Below are 17431 nucleotides of genomic sequence, written 5' to 3'. Positions count from 1 at the left end.
AGACAATTCCAACGCTCGCTGGGGCGCATGCTCAACATGCAGCAGGTCACTTGCTCCTCGTGGGAACACTGCAGGGCGGCTCAGAAAGTAACAGCACACTTGCTGTCCTCAAGGCCAACCTGTTGGAATGGTGTGTGCTCATTTCCAGGGAGGAAAGAAGGTAGTTCGTCTTCCTGTGTTAGGATCACCCCAACAGGTCTGCCCCAACATGGTGTTTCTGACAGTGATGCTGTCCCTGCTATGCGGGGAGCTGCGGGCCTTTCTGACAACAGGGAAGGCCCGTGTGGAGTGCAGAGTGCCCAGGGCATTCTGGAGGCACACTTAAAGGAGAGAATGGAGGTGGGTTTGGGTGTGAAAAATCAGTCTCAGGGACAGAAGACCATAGAGGCTGGGGTGGAGAATGGAATGGGGACTGAGGAGCGTGAAGAAGGGAGGGGTGGAAAGCACGGAGAAGGACCAGGTCTGTGACATGTTGTTGGCAGCCAAGAGAGGCCACAGTTATAGAAGGAGCCTGCCCATCCCCCCAGAAGCTGCTAGTAGAGTCAGGGAGACATCCCAGTGGGCATGCTGGCCAGGATAGAGGGTGCCCCGGGACCACTCGCCCGGCACTCACCCAAGGTGAAGCCTCTGTAGAGCTGCAGGTAGGCAGTGAAGAGGCGGGCCAGGCAGGTGAGAACCTTGCCGCTGGTCTCCCCGCCGTAGATTTCATAGCAGCAGTGGACCAGGCCGTAGGCGGAGCTCCCGTAGTGCGCCTTGTCCAGCACCCCACAGAGCAGCTCCCCTTCTCTGATGATCACCTGTGGAGGGGACAGCCACCAATGCTGGAATGGAGGTGACACCTCTTGTGTGAGCCACCCCCTCCCTTCTCTGTGTTTTATTAACCTTATTATGTATGTCCCTCCACAGTAACCTGCCTCAAGTCCTTGATGGGAAGAGGGAGTGATGAATCGCTAAATTCTATTCCTGAAACTAGTATTACACTATACTAACTGGAATTTAAATAAACACTTGAAACAAAAGACAAACAAGAAACAACAAAAAAAAGATGTATGTATAAATGGAACTAATATATTTTTTTCTAAATAAAGGAGATAAGGACATAGAGCCCAATATTTTTAAATTATTTTTTCCAAGGACTATACCATACACACACACATACACGCACATGCACACACAAACATTTCACTGTGTTTACATGTCCCCCTGCACCACAACCCCACCCATACTGACTTGAGGTTAAGTACTGTTTTCAAGGACCTTGTGACTAAACAGGGGAGCATCTAGAGTATAAACCCCATAACCATGACCTTGGCCTACATGCTCCCTCCCTTGGACTCTAGAAGTAAGAACAACATAACCTTTCTAACATCTTTCAAGGCGTTTCTACTTTCCAAAGTTGGGTTAAAGCGTCAGAAACTAATTAATGGAAGGATTGCTAGCCCCATAATGTAGCACACATTAAACATTTGGTCTCTAAAGGGAAAGAAAAGTGGCAGCTTCAGTTCTAAATAGAATGTCTGCTAGACCCTGTGACAAAGCACTTATGAGCTGGGGACTTCAGGCCTTGGAAGTCTTTAGTGTGGGGCCACCATCTTGCTCGCTTGCAGGAGCGCTGTGCCTGCAGCCAGAAGGTGTGGAACCTCACAGCAGATCCATGGGCTCCAGCCACTCAGGGGTCTCAAGGGAAAACACAGGTTCTGCATTTCCAAGTTTTGCAGAATTGAGTCCAGAGGCCTCTGCTCCCCAAGTGGGTTGTGAGGTTTATATGGAGGGTCAAATGCTAGCAATCAACTCTGACCCTTTCTAAAAGCAAAAGTGACACCAACTCGGGCACAACTCCCTCTCTTATGAACCATGACACCTGATTCTCCCTTTCTCTGTCTCTGTTTTAAATTGATTTGTCTAAACCTGGGACTTGATGTCTCCAACTTGCACAGTTAGGCAGCCACACCTGGGACTCGCACATAGAGTCAGGGTTAAAGCCGGGAACAGGCCGAGGAGACTCCTGCACCCAGGCTTTGCCGCTGATCTTCGCCTTTCCCGATAAGCTCAGTGGGATGTGGTCCTCTGGGATTATGTTAATGAGCAGCGTTGACACAACCTGGATAGAAAAAAAAAAAAGATAATGCTGACTGTGGGGAGAAAAGCTGAGGAGTTCCCTTTTAGGACCTCCTGTCCCTGTTCATCCTGAAAAGCCAGAGGAGCAAGAAAACAGGCATTTCTGTCTCTGTGGGACAAGCTGACCTCAGTTGTTTTCCACTTACATGGTTTAGGAGGGGGCTTCGGAACAGTAACAAACATACACCATTAAGAACTTCACTGGCATTCTTATTTCCTAAAATAATTCTTTTTTCTTTTTGAGAGCGAGAGCGCACATGAGCGGTAGGGAGGGGCAGAGAGACAGGGAGAAGCAGAACCGCCCCCCAACCCACTGAGCAGGGAGCCTGATGCGGGGCTCGATCCCAGGACCTTGAGATCATGACCTGAGCCGAAGGCAGATGCTTAACTGACTGAGCCACCCAGGTGCCCCTACAATAATTCTTAAAGTGAACAATCTTCTAGACCTGAAGATTAAGTCCCTGAATAGACCAAAGAAAAGAGAAGGAAAAAGTAAATTGCTGTGGCGTCACAGCAGAGGAAGATTTGACTATGTGGTAAAAAAGTAAAAGCAACAACAGTGGGGCTGAGAGATGGTGGGGCTCACAAGGCTGCCCTCTGCCAGAGGTCAGCCCCAACACAATGTCGGTTCCAGGACTGAGGCATCCTCTCATCTTCAGGCCCATCAAAACAGACAATTATTACACACAGTCAGTAACATCCTCCCCACAGAATAGCTTTGACTTTCCGGTGGGTGCCAAGGAAGGACAGGCTACAGAGACTAAGAACTGAGAGTTCTCCCTCTGAAGACCTTCACACAGGAGGCCTGAGGAATCCGACTGAGAAGCTTCAGGGATGAGAGGGTGTTCCAGTGTCTGGTCTACCACTGACTGGTCATGTACTGTGGGGCAAAATGTGCTCTTAGGCTTAGCACTGCTCATTTGTAGAATAGATAAAATTCACCTGTTCTTTCAGCAATGCTATACTGAGTGCTTACAATGGGCCCGGCACTGGGAAAAGTCATGAATGACTCAGTCTGTCTTCACTGTAAATTTCATTCCCAAAGGGGATTGCCCTTGGAGGAAAATAAAATAGGGAAGGAGAACCTGAAGTAGAGCAGGGGGGAAGGGGAAGGGAATATTCAGGATTTTCAGTAAGACGGGCAGGGAAGGTCTCACCAACAAGGTGGTGAGGAAGAGAACTGTGCAGAGATCAGACCATGGTTTTCAGGCAGGAGGCTTTTAGTCTGAGTGAGAAGGAAACCTATCCAGAGGTTTTGATCACAGGAGTGACATACTCTGACTTTACTTTAAACAGGCTCACTTGCTCCAAACACATTCCTGGTCTAGACACTGAGGCTACATAAACGCCTTAGAGAATCAGCCTCCTGAGTGACACTGACAAGAAGGACCAGGACCTTAGAAGTGGTTATTAAAGTTGAGTGAGGAGCACCGTGTGATAAAGTCTGCATGTGAGAAACATCACAGGACCCACTGGTTATGTGACTGGCAACCTGATGGCTCCCACCCAATTAGCTTTTACAGAACTAACACCAGAAATAAATTCTTTCGACTGGAATTAATTATGGCTACTGAGAGGCTGAGGAGTCCTTCCCTTGCCCCAGTTGGGTGCATCGCAGGCCATCCACTCAATAAGCAGCTGCTAACTGCAGGTTAGGAGAGGCAATTTCTCAAGCAGCTGCTCCGCTGAGAACCCAAGTGGGGGCAGCTACACCCAGGTATAACCATGACTCCAGAGGGGGCAAAAGCGCACATTCCCGAAGATGTAGCAGGCAAGGTGCAAATAGGCCAGTGCAACAGGCATGAGGGCTAAGGAGGGGCTAGGAGCTGGCATCAATAAATAGTTCTTTGTACGCCCGTACCAGGCCCCACAATGTGGTGTCTTTTTATGCACACAATGGAGTCAGGACAGTTATGAGGGCAGTTGCCTTTTCATGCATTCACAACAGAAGCAGGAGGAGAATTGGCAGGAGCATCTTTAAAGAAAGCAGACAACACTCTATCTCAACAGAAGATGACCAGTAGGGTCATGACTCACACTCTCCAGAAGGCTAGCACTGCCAGGCAAGAGTAAGGAAGTAAAGGCAAGTGCGTGAGGCCTCCCTGTGATGCCGACCGCAAGCCGCACCTCAAGTAAATCACCATAGCATGACTGTCAGGCTGGGCACAGTCAGGATAGGATGTCTATGTGCAAGGGAACAGCACATAGACCCAACCATCAGAAGTCAAGGAAATATGACCTACCGTCTCATCTATAAAAACAAGAGGGCAGAAAAAGCAAAGCATTCGACAAACTCCAACAACACCCTTTCATGATAAAAACACTCAGCAGAATAGGAATAGAACGAAATGGCATTGACCTAATAAAAGCAAAGCACCTATGAAAAACCCATAGCTAATATACTCAATGGTTGGGGCACCTGGGTGGCTCAGTCGGTTAGGTGTCCAACTCTTGATTTCGGCCCAGGTCATGATCTCACGGTTGTGAGATCCAGCCCCAGGTCAGGTTCCACACTCAGTGGGGAATCTGCTTGAGATTTTTCTCTCCCCCTCTGCCCCTCCCCCCACTCACACACTGTCTCCCTCTCAAAATAAGTAAATCAAATCTTAAAAAAAATGTATATCCACATTCACTCAACGGTCCAAGACTAGACATTCTTTGCCTAAGATCAGGAACGAGACAATAGATGATTGGTCTCACCACTTGTATTCAACAATGTACTAAAAGTACTGGCCAGGGTAACTGGGCAAGAAAAGAAATAAAAGGCATCCAGATTGGAGAGGAAGAAGTAAAACTACCTCTGTTTGTAGATGACACGATCTTTTACATGGAAAACCCTAATGAATCCACAAAAAAATTATGAGAGCTAGTAAATGACTTAAGCAAAGCTGAAGGATATAAGGTCAACATAGAAAAAATCTATTTCTATACATTAACAATGACAATCTGAAAATGAAATTAACAAAATAATTCCATTTACAAAAGCACCAAAAAAGAAAATACTCAGGAATAAATTTAACCAAAGAAGTGTAAAAGTCATACGTTGGAAAGTCTAACACAATGTTAAAGAAATTAAAGAAAATCTAAATAAATGGGAAGACATCATGGATCAGAAGACTTAATATTGTTAAGATGGCAACAGTCCCCAAATCGATCCACAGGTTCAGTGTAATCCCTACTGAAATTCCAACTGCCAGTTTTGTATAAATGAACAAGGTAATCTTTTTTTTATAATAATATTTTTTTATTATATTATGTTAGTCACCATACAGTACATCCCTGGTTTCTGATGTAAAGTTCAGTGATTCATTAGTTGCGTATAACACCCAGTGCACCATGCAATATGTGCCCTCCTTACTACCCATCTCCAGCCTATCCCATTCCCCCACCCCCCTCCCCTCTGAAGCCCTCAGTTTGTTTCTCAGAGTCCATAGTCTCTCATGCTTGAACAAGGTAATTTTAAGATTCACAAGGAAATGCAATAGACCCTGAATAACCAAAACAATCTTGAAAAAGAACAAACCTAGAACACTCACACTACCAGATTTTAATACAACAAAGCTACAGTTATTAGGATACAATAATGGCATAAAGATAAGACATACTGATCAATGGAAGAGCCCATAAATAAACCCACACATCTACAGTTGATTTTTGACAAGGGTGCTAAGAACGTTCAACAAATGGTACCAAGACAACTGTATCACCACATGTAAAAAAATTAAGCTGAACTCCTACCTCACACCATATACAAAAATTAATTCAAAGTGAATCAAAGACCTAAATGTAACGGCTAAAACCCTGTAACTCTACGGTGGAAAAATAGCTACAAATCTGTGTGACCTTGGCTTAGGCAATAGTTTCTTAGATATGACACCAAAAGCACAAGCAACAAAAGAAAAAGTAGATAAATTTCTCGAAATTAAAATCTGTGTGTCAAAGGACACTATTAAGAACTGACAACCCACAGAATGGGAGAAAATATTTGCAAAATATATATGTAATACAGATCTAATAGCTAGGATATATAAAGAACTCCTGGAATTCAACAATAAAAAGACAAACAGCCCAATTACCAAATGGACGAAGGGCCTGAATAAACACTTCTCCAAAGAAGATATTATAAATGGCTAGTAAGCAAATGCAAAGATGCTCTATATTGTTAGGCATTGGGTAAGTATAAATCAAAACCACAATGAGATACCACCCCACACCCACTAAGACAGCAAGAAAGAAAAAGAGAAAGAAAGAGAGACAGAGAGACAGACAGAAAGAAAAAGAGAGAAAGCGAAAGAAAAAGAGGAAGAAAGAAAGAAAGAAAGAAAGGGAAAGAAAGACAGAAAGAAAGAAGCAAGTGTTAGTATGAATATGGAGCAATTAGAATACTCATGCATTGCTGGTAGGAATGTAAAATGGTACAGCTGTTTGGGAAAACAGTTTGGTAGTTCCTCAAAAAAGTTAAAAATAGCATTACCACATGACCCAGAATTCTACTCTTAGCTATATAGCCAAGAGAACTGAAATACATATTCACACAAAAACTGGTACATGAATATACACAGCAGCTTTATTTATAATAATCACAGAGGGGAACAACCTAAATTATCCATTTATCAACTAACAAACAAAATGAGGTATTTCCATACAATGGAATATCATCCAGCCATAAAAAATGAATGAAGTACTGTTCATGCTACATGAGTGGATTTTAAAAGTATTATATTAGGTAAAAGAAGCAAGTCACAAAAGGCTACAAGTTGTATGATATCATTTACAAGAAATGTCCAAAATACGCAAATCCAGAGAAACAGAAAGTGATTGCCTGGGAATGAGGAGGGAGGAATTGGGACTGATGATAATAGGTACAGGGTTTCTTTTAGGGATGATGGAAATGTTCTGGAATTAGCTAGTGGTGATTGTTGCACAACAGAGCAGACATACTAAAAATCATTGAATTATACCCTTTTAAAAATCATAAATTTTATGTTAAATATGAATTATATCTCAATAAGAAAAACACAGGAGTCAGATAAGAGGATTTTAAGCCTCTTCCAGCAATAACATTCTAGAAATGTTTAATTTACTTTCTGGTCATCTCTTATGCTAAGGAGAAAAGACCATCAGCAATGTTTTCTTAAACTGTGAAGGGTAGCAGTATCTATGAGAATAATGAATGAATTTTTTTATACTAAGACTCTATTGAACTTTAAAAATGTTTTAAAAGTTACAAGGATTTCTTAAAAAAAAAAAAGTTTTGAAATGTATATACCCTTTGACTCAGCAATCACACCGTGGGAACTTGTCTCAAATATAATCCAAAGAAAGTACACGAGTATAAACGTTAAGTGGGTGCTCACTATAGCACTAGGAAAAACAGTAAAAACTAGGGAACGATGTAAATGTCTGCCAAAAGAAAGCCAGTTAAATCAACTATGGTGTATCCGTATCGTTGGATACAACACAGAATGGGTTAAAAAGAATGACGTGGCTCTACATATATGGATACAGAATGAGCCCCACAATATGTCATTAAGTGAACTAAATACATCACAAAGCAATTTTAAGAACGGTTCTGCCTGTTAACCTAGCTCATGCAGGCAGTTAAATGACCTTCTTGCCACATTCAGAGTGTGTTAGGGTGGTCCAAATTAAAAATACAGACTGCTTGAAATAATGGAATTCCCTTTGGAAGGCCTGGTGGCTCACTCAAAGTAAGCCATGTTAAAAATAAGTGAAAAAACGTCCATGTACCTGCTGGTCAGGAAAACTCATGCCTAAGGTACGAGGACGTCATGGATAAAGAGGTTTAAAATATAAGCTCAAAACTGAATGTCAAATTTAATCATGATTCATGGTTCTCCTGAGCAGGTATAATACCCCATTCTTAATTACTTTCTATTGAGAGTATGTGTGGACACGGAGAGTGCGGTTGGGGAGGGAGGGAATTTTTCCTTTCACATTTCCTTTCACACAGTGTGTGTGTGTATGTGTGTGTTTAAAGATTTTATTTATTTATTTGAGAGAAAGCACAAGTGGGGTAAGGAGCAGAGGGAGAAACAGACTCTCTGCCGAGCAGGGAGCCCGATGCAGGGCTTGACCCCGGGACTCTGGGAACATGACCAGAGCCGAAGGCAGACACTTAACCGTCTGAGCCACCCAGGTGCCCCTACTGTGTTTTTATTTAATAACAAACTTTTGTTACTTCTGCAGTTAAAAGAATTTGAAAGGCAGTGATCTAATAACTGAATTCAGGAAGGTTGTTGAATACAGAGACAATATACACAAATAAATTGTATTTCTACATCCCAATCGTAAATAATTAGAATTAATAAACAATACCATCTGTAAGAGCAATACCCAGAAATCAATTTAATGGAAAATATAAAAGACTTAGATAGTTGAAGGACATACTATGTTCATAATTTGAAAGATTCAATATTGTAAATATGTTGATTCTCCCTAAAGTAATCTAAAGGTACGATGTAATCCCAATAAAAATCCTAGCAGGTATTATTTTTGTGGAAATTTACATGCTGACTGTATATGGAAATACACAGGGCCAAGTATATTCAAGACAGTCTTGAAGAACAAAGCTGGACACTTTTACTATCAGAAATCAGTATTATAAAGCTAAAATAATTAAGATAGCATGGTACTGGTACAATGGAATCAAACAGACCAATGGAACTGAACAGAACCCAGAAAGAGACCCACGTGTATGTGACTAGTTGATTTATGACACAGGAGATACTAAAGAGAAGTGGAAAAATGCTAGTCTTTTCAACAAATGATGTTATATTAACTGGATAGCCACATGGGGAAAAAAGGAATCCCTTACCTTATATCATACACACCCACAAATATCTACTCCAGGCAGACAAGTAGACCTAAGTGTGAAAGTAAAACAGTAAAACTACTAGACAATAACACAGAGGAATACCTTTGTGCACTCAAGACAGGCATTCTTACATAGGACTAGCTATGAATGGCAAATACTGGTGAATTATATTAATAAAATAGCTCTGACCGGGGCACCTGGGTGGCTCAGTTGGTGAGGCGTCTGCCTTCAGCTCAGGTCATGATCCCGGAGTCCCAGGATAGAGCCCCACCACAGGCTTCCTGCTCAGTGGGGAGTCTGCTTCTCCCTCTGCCCCTCACCCAGCTCGTGCTCTCTCTTGCTCTTTCAAAAAAATAAGATCTTTTAAAAAAATAGCTCTGATCATTAGAAAATAGCACTAGGTAAAAAGGCAAAAATTTGGCAATGGACAAACACAAGAATATATATAAAAAACTCTTACCTATTAATAAGAAAATGGCGTGGAATAGAAAACAAGAAAAAGACTTGAATAAGCACTTCACAAATGATGATACCCTAATGGCCAGTAAGCATACGTGCTCAACCTCACTTGTCATTAGGAAAATGCAAATTAAAACCACAACAAGGTGCTACTATACACCCATCTGAATGGCTAAAATTAAACTAATAGAAGCAAACAAACGGTACGATAATATCAACTTCCGCTGAGCATAAGAAGTAACTGGAATTCTCACACCCTCCCGGTAGAACTGTAAAGTGCCCTAAGCACTTTGTAAAAATGTTTATTAATAAATCTATTAAGGTTAAACCCAGATCTTATGATTCGGCAGTTTGATTCCTTGGTATCTAGCCTACAAAATGAATGTATATGTTCAGCAAAATATATATACAAGAATGGTGATGGTACCCCTATTTGTAATAGCCAAATGAAGACAAGCCACATGTCGTTCAAGAGTAAAAGGATAAACGTTATGAGGGTATAGTTACATAATGGAATGGTGTACAGCAATGAAAACGAAGGAACTCCTGCTAGATGATACCATGAATGACTTACACAGAGATATGACTGACCATTCCATTTATATGAAGTTCAAGAAAAAAAAAAGAGAAGACAAAACGTACTTATAGTTAGAAGTCAGGTTAGGGGGCTACCTTTAGGGAGGGGTGAAAACAGATGGGGTCTGCAGGGGTCTGCTGGGAGTGCTGGTGAGATTCTCCTTCTGATGTGGCTGACACTTTACAAAGGTGTACCCTGTGAGCATTCACTGAGCTGCACACTTGAGATGTGCAATGGCAGGCAAATCCTTTTTCCTTATACGCTCTTTCAACAAATGCTGAGACCTTAGATTCTTAAATGGAAAGAGAAGCACTCAAGACGCTGCGTGAAATGCCCTGGAGAAGGAGCCTAAGACTTCATTTTCTGGGGCGGTACAAATAAACTGCCCAAGCTAAGCTCCTTATCTCCTGATTCTACATGTGGCTGTTTTCTGCAGAAACAGACTGAGCCACCAACAAATTCTTATGCAGGGCAGTCATTCTTCTCTTTTACACCTACTTGCAAATAAGTAACAGCCTGTGGCAACCTCGAAAGAAATACTGAAAAATCTCAACTGTGACACAAGTAAAACCTAGTTTTATTTAATTAAATAGTAATAATCTTAGCCCAGAAACATTATAAAATGAAAAAGAAATTATTCCTAACATGAACCAAATTATTCCATCATTCTGATCTTTTTCTTACCACGCTTTTTCTCATGTACATGCTTAACACGGTTGTGATGGTGACCGCACACAGAATGCTGTAGATATTTCTGCTTTCAACATTAGGTCAGAAAATTTCCCAGACTGCTCGCTATGTGGTCTTTTAAAAGCACTATTTTAAACAGCTACATAATATCTTCACAAATGGATGTTCCACAATTTCCTTAGAGCCAATGTTAAGTATCCAGGTTTTTCTAATTTTCCACCACTATAAACCATGGTGTAACGGAGTGCTTTTTTCAAATAGCTTTTTCTACATTTCAGACTGTTTCCTTTGGCGAAATTCCCAGATTGAAGGGAATCAACATATTTATGGCTCTGGATATATATTCTTTGTCCACCATTTAGTTCTATTTTGAACACACAGCTTATGTTTAAACAAAATGCTAATAAATTCTGGACACTTAATTACTTAAAACATAATCATTCACTTCCAAGATAACTTCAGATGGCTTACAAAATGAAGACATATAAAGAGAAATAATAAAAATAATAGAAATAGAAATAATAAAGTAGACAAATACATACAGCCAACTAAGTCAGGGGTCAGCAAACCATAGCCTGCAGGCCTAATCTGGCCTACTACCTGTTTTTATAAGTAAAGTTAATTGGCTTACAGTCATGCTCACTCATTCATGTTTTGTCTATGGCGGCTTTCATGCTACAACTGCAGAGCTGAGCAGCTGCAACAGAGACTATCTGATCTGCAAAGCCTAAAATATTTACTGTCTGGCTTTTACAGAAAAAGCTTACCACTCCTTGAACTAAACCATCTATTCTTCTAGATTTCAATCTTAAATTGCAAAATTCCCCATCTATTCTGTTAAACTGATTTCCACTTCTGGCCAAGATAGAGCAACAGTGACCCAATGACTCGACTCTTCCACCAAAAACAGCAACAAAAGCAGACATGAACACGAAACAGTGGTTTTCAAGACAACGGACACTAGGCAATGAAGGACAATGATCAGCAGACAGAGTAGACTTGAACTATTTATTAACTGACCCTGACATTTTTAGAGCACTCCACTTAACTACAGTTGAGTATACATTATTTTTACGGGCACACAGAATACTTACCAAGATACACCATAGTAAACATAATCTCATACACAAACGTCAATAAATTTAAAAGGATTCCAGTCACCCAATGTATGTTCTCTTGCCACAATGGAATTAGATTGGAAATCCGTAACAAAGATATCTGGAAAATCTCTAAATATGTGGAAACTAAATAATGGATTTCTAATTAACTAATGGATCAAAAAGAAATCAAAAGGTAAATTAGAAAGTATTTGAGTGAAAATGAAAATACAACATAATTTATGCAATGCTACTTAAGCAGAATTTAAGGGGAAAATTCATGAAGTGCCTATACAGAAAAAAGGAAGAAAAGGTCTCATACGATGATTCCAGCTTCAACCTTAAATGACGAGACGAAGGATAAATCGAACCCAAAGTAAAGAGAAGAAAAGAAAAATTAAGATCAAAGTGAAATCAATGAAATAGAAAACAGAAAAATAGAGATAGTCAATGAAAGCCTTTGAAAGTCAATGAAAGTTCTTTGAGAGCAAAACTAATAAGTCTCTAAGCAAACTGATCCAGAAAAAGAAAAAAGACACAAATCAGGGCACTTGGTTGGCTTAGTCAGTGGAGCATGCAACTCTTGATCTCAGGGTCATGAGTTTGAGCCCCAGGCTGGGTACAGAGATTACTTTAAAAAAAAAAAAAAAGACAAATCACCACTATCAGAAATGAGAGAGCTGACCCACCTACAGATTCTATAGACAGAAAAGAAGAGTAGAGAAATATTATGAATAACTTTATGCCTATAAATTCAACAACTTATGAGATGGGATAAATTCCTTCAAAAAACAAAGTACTGAGGCTCATTCAAGAAGAAACAGATAACCTGAAGAGCCCGATATGTATTAGAAAGAAATTTTAGTTAAAAAACCTTCCTATGAAGAAAACTTCAATTTCAGATGGATTTATGGGCTAAATCGACCAAACACTTAAGAAAAAAACAATACCAATACTGCACAAACTTATAGAAAATTGAAGAAGAGGAAAATATTTCCCAACTCATTCTATGAAGCCTCCACTACCCTGATACCAAAACCAGGCAGAGATATTACAAGAGAAGAAAACTACAGATCAGTGCAGGTATATCTTAGGGATATTGTGGGTTGAGATCCAGACCTCCACAATAAAGCGACTATCACAATAAAGTGAGTCAAATGAATTTCTGGTTTCCCAGTGCACGGAGAGGTTATGTTTACACTGTGCTGTAGCTTACTAAGTGTGCAGTAGCATTATGTCTAAAAAGCCAATGTATGCACCTTAATTAAAAATACTTTATTGCTTCAATCATATGTGGAATTTAAGAAACAAAACAGATGAACATAAGGGAAGGGAAGGAAAAATAAGATAACAGAAGGAGGCAAACCGTAAGAGACTCTTAACTACAGGGAACAAACTGAGGGCTGCTGGAGGGGCGCTGGGTGGGGGGATGGGGTAACTGGGTGATGGGCATTAAGGAGGGCACTTGATGTGATGAGCACTGGGTGTTATACGCAACTGATGAATCACTAAATTCTACCTCCGAAACTAATCATACACTATATATTAACTAAATTGAATTCTTAAAAAATACTTCATTGCTAAAAATGCTAATCATCATCTGAGCTTTGAGTTGTAATCACTAATCACAGATCACCATAATAAATACAATAATGAAACAGTTTGAAATTTTGTGAGAATTACCAAAATGTGATATAGAGACACGAAGTAAGCAAATGCTGCTGGAAAAACGGCACTGATCCATGCAATGAGAAATGATAAAAAGCGTACAAAACTGCTTGAATGCAGGGCAGCCACAACCTTCTAGGAATAATAAACACAGTATCTTCGAAGAACAATAAAGCGAAGTGCAGGAAAATGAGGTCTCTCTCACAAACACCGAAGCAAAAAAATTCTAAACAAAACTTGAGCAAACCGAATTAAAAAATATATAGACACGGTAATAGCTCGTGACAAGTAAGGGTTGTCCCAGAAAGCGAGGTTGGGCTAACAACTAAAAAGCAGTCAGGTCGCAGGTGTGCAGACTTAAAGAACTGCTGAGCAGGAAGAGACCTTAGAGATTATCACCCCGAACTCTTTGTATTCTAGATGAAGAAAGGGGGCCCAAGAGGCCAAGATCACACAGCTGATTAGAAGTCAGGCCTTGAGGCTAAACCTGGAGACCAGGCCAATCGTAGAAACACACGCTCTACTGTACCTCATTATTTGATGGCCACATATACCATGATTTCATTACTTTGACAGGAAGCATAGCGTGACGTCTTCGGAGTTAGGAATCCCAGGTTTGAATTCCATCCCTGCTTCCTACAGACTTCGGCATGTCATTTAAGGTCTCTAAGGCCTCAGTACCCTCCTCTGCTACATGGTGATAATCATGGTCTCCGCATCTCAGGTTGGTTGTGAGGATTAACTAAGGTAACACATCTACGGCACTGAGTAAAGCACTTGGCCCGTCCCAACGAAACTGTGACTACCACCACCACCACCAGTACCACCACCTCCTACCACCACATCTGCATTATGAGGACATCGAGGACAGACACTGTGCAGTCCACTCTTCGCAGACACTCTCCTGAAACCACCCAGACTCAGGAACCCCCCAAAGAGAAAGTCCTATAGATCATACAGGCATACCACGGGGATACTGCGGTTCAGTTCCAGACCATCTGATTTGCCATTTCTCTACATCTGGCCTGGACTCTACCGGGAATGAGACCTTTTATATGAGTGGCCTGTTTCCTTTTTTTTTTTCCTTCCCAATTACCTGCTTTCCTGTCCACAGTGGAAAGGGCTTCAGGATGGCAGGAGGAAAGAGCTTCACACGCCCCACTTTGTCTGTGAGTCCTCGGTACAGCAGCTCCATATATTGCTCCCGAGTGAAAAAGCAACCTCGAATGGTCATGTTTGCACCCGAAACCATGTGATCTTGGATCAATCCTGCCAATGGTTGGCCATCCTACAAACCAAAACAGGTAAGAAAGAAGGAAAATATGAGATCACAGCATAATTCCTAATCATCTGCTTGGAAGCCACGTACTAGCAACAGCCCTCCCTTCTACTCCTGTATTGTCCTGCCCACAGCCTCACTAGACCCAGGCTTGGGCCTCCCATCTGGAGAGCAAACTGCCTCCCAAAGCACATGACCTGGGCTTCCTGACCGGCTTCCACCTTTACCATTTGCCCAGTGTTCTAGATCAAAACAGCTCCAAACTCATCCAGTTCCCCAAGCCTTCTCTCCATAATCCCATCTGGTTCTAGTTACTCCAGTGTATTTTTGGCATCTTTGCGTAAATTTGGCCTAGCTGCAGATTGCTGTGTTCTTGCTTTTATATTTTGGTTTTATGCTTCAGTATTTTTCACACATTTCTGGCCTGGTTTTCCTCTAAATCAGTCATCCATTCAATAAATATTTATTGAGAGAATACTGTATGCCCAGGCACTTGGGTTAGCCCTCCAATCTACTCTAGTGGACCAAACAGACATGATCCTTTATGGTGAGGAAAAACTAACAAATGCATGGACGAACACATTATCACAAAGAGTTTTAAATATCATGGAGGAAAAGAACAGATAGGTCATCATATAAATTAGAGGCAGGGGGATGGTCAGAAAGGATCTTTCAGGGTCAGTATTACAGAGCCCTGAGTATTACTGACTTAAGTGTCAGCTCTCTAAGGGGTAGGGGTTCCGCCAAAGGAACCTCGGGAGGCTTGAGAGGGCCTTGCTGTGCATGACTATAAAAAAGAAGAATGCTCACTTAAAAGTGTCTCTTCACAACGCAGCACATGTTCATGGCAAGGCCTTAATAAAAGCTGTTATCTACCAGATGCCCAACAAGGGCTTTCATGTAAGCCCCAGTGCCTTCATCTCATCTGAAACTTTTCACAGACTTTCTGAGCCCTAGTCTCCTGCAACTTATCTGGAGGTCTGTGTTCATGGCAACATAAGGCACACTAACGTAAAAATAGCTGTGCCCACTGACATGCTCTAAGAAACAGTGTTTGCAAACTTTTCAGTGTTTATGGGAACTTGAGAAAAATCTGTGCTTTGGATCTAAAGATTGTTATCATTTGATTACTTGTTAAATACTACCCAGTATTATGGCCACGTTTCATAACTAAGGCTAAAAGAACTCACAAATGCAGCCATGGAGAAGTGCCAGGAATTTAACCACATGTACTAATTCAAAGGATAAAAAGGATGCTTGTCAAATAGCGTACATACTGTGGCAACAGGCTCTATATAAACTCAAAGACAATTATTACAGACAGGCTGAATAGACAAGGCAAGGTCAGATGGTGCACACAACCTCTCTTACTAAGGCTTTGCGTTAAGAACATGAATAAAAAATTATACTCTGCGTCTTGTTCCAAAGACAAGGTCTTATTTTGCTTGGGAGGGTGGAAACCCAAACCAGTATTACGCATTTGCCTCATCCCACAGTCTTTGGGGGCAGATATAGATTTTTCCTTTTGTTTTCTTCCTTTAAAGAACATAATTACAAGTTATGTGATCTATTCAGTGCCTTCTCCTCTCTCCATCCAGATTTTTCCATGACTAGAAAATTATCTTAATGGCTAAATTGCTTTCAATGCAATAATCATGAATTGTAGGGAGAAATGCTGATTAAAGCAATTTACTAAGGGCCTCCTTATAATTCTGCATTTCCCAAATCTTGCTTAGGATCAGAAAGACGATCTCTCAGTCAAAAACCCAGATAATTGTTAGCTATCCTATTCCACCTAATATCACAGCAAAACGACATTACAATTAATGCCTTTGGTCAGGATGCTTTGAGAATTAGGGTATTCTGTGACTTGAATTTTCAGGCTAAGTGGATAGAGTCAGGAGACTCTCAAACCTTGTTTGAAAAAAAAAAAACTTTCCACAAGGCACTGGCCCTCAAAAAATACAACAAGCAGACAAAAAAATCCACAAAGAAACACATCAATGATAAGTTTAACTGTTTTCTCAGGAAAGAAAGACCTGGTATCATTCACCTCCTATTTTAAGTAAGAAAATAACATGCACCTCTACTAAACACATAAACAATAAAATAAAATGTACTTTAATCGGGTGCTATGGTTAATCAAGGGACAGAACCTGGGATCAGAAGAAATAGGTTAATAAATGAAGAGAAATGAAAATAAGGAAAATAAAGACACACCCAGAAAAATTACCCCCTCTCTCCCAAAAAACGACTTTCCTAGTTTAACAAAGCCAGCTCCTGTTCTCTTAGGACTTTACCACCAAAGTAGTTTAAGACATGTTGCATTTTTATAACCATTAGCAAAAATAGATTCCAAGTATTGGCATTTAGACTGAGGACTAAATGAAATTTATCAAGAATCAAAAAGCTCTGTACCGCTGACTAAAGGAATCTGATGGAAAGTGAAGTGAACCTTTGGGTCATCCCCTAGAAATTTCTTCCCTCCAAGAACTTAATTTATCGATGTAAGCTTATTTATCTGTGTTCTTCCTGCCTCCTGACCCAAAATTCGTGGGCATGCGACCACATGTTGAGGCACACCTGGATTCAAACAGGTCGGCCCTCTGAAGGACACGGCGTAAGCATGAAGCCCTTGCATGACTTTACTCAATCAAAATGAAGTATGGAACATTCAAGTTCCTTGGTCTGAGAGCTTCAGAGCA

The 17431-nt window shown here is 40.9% G+C and overlaps 1 protein-coding gene across 1 annotated transcript in view; it reads right to left on the bottom strand.

Annotated features, from left to right (window-relative positions):
• The window catches only part of POLR1A (RNA polymerase I subunit A), a 78743-nt gene that overhangs the window by 27335 nt on the left and 33977 nt on the right, over nt 1-17431 (bottom strand). Inside the window, exons 14-16 of the mRNA XM_008700085.2 lie at nt 14544-14735; nt 1952-2101; nt 614-797 (exon numbers count right to left, since the gene is read on the bottom strand). Coding sequence (XP_008698307.2) covers nt 614-797; nt 1952-2101; nt 14544-14735 — 526 coding nt within the window. The remainder of the gene's footprint in view (nt 1-613; nt 798-1951; nt 2102-14543; nt 14736-17431) is intronic.

The sequence above is a fragment of the Ursus maritimus genome, unplaced genomic scaffold (genome assembly GCF_017311325.1).
Source record: "Ursus maritimus isolate PB19 unplaced genomic scaffold, ASM1731132v1 scaffold_6, whole genome shotgun sequence".
NCBI classification, from domain to species: Eukaryota; Metazoa; Chordata; class Mammalia; order Carnivora; family Ursidae; genus Ursus; species Ursus maritimus.
This window is presented reverse-complemented; position numbering and strand designations above follow the sequence as displayed.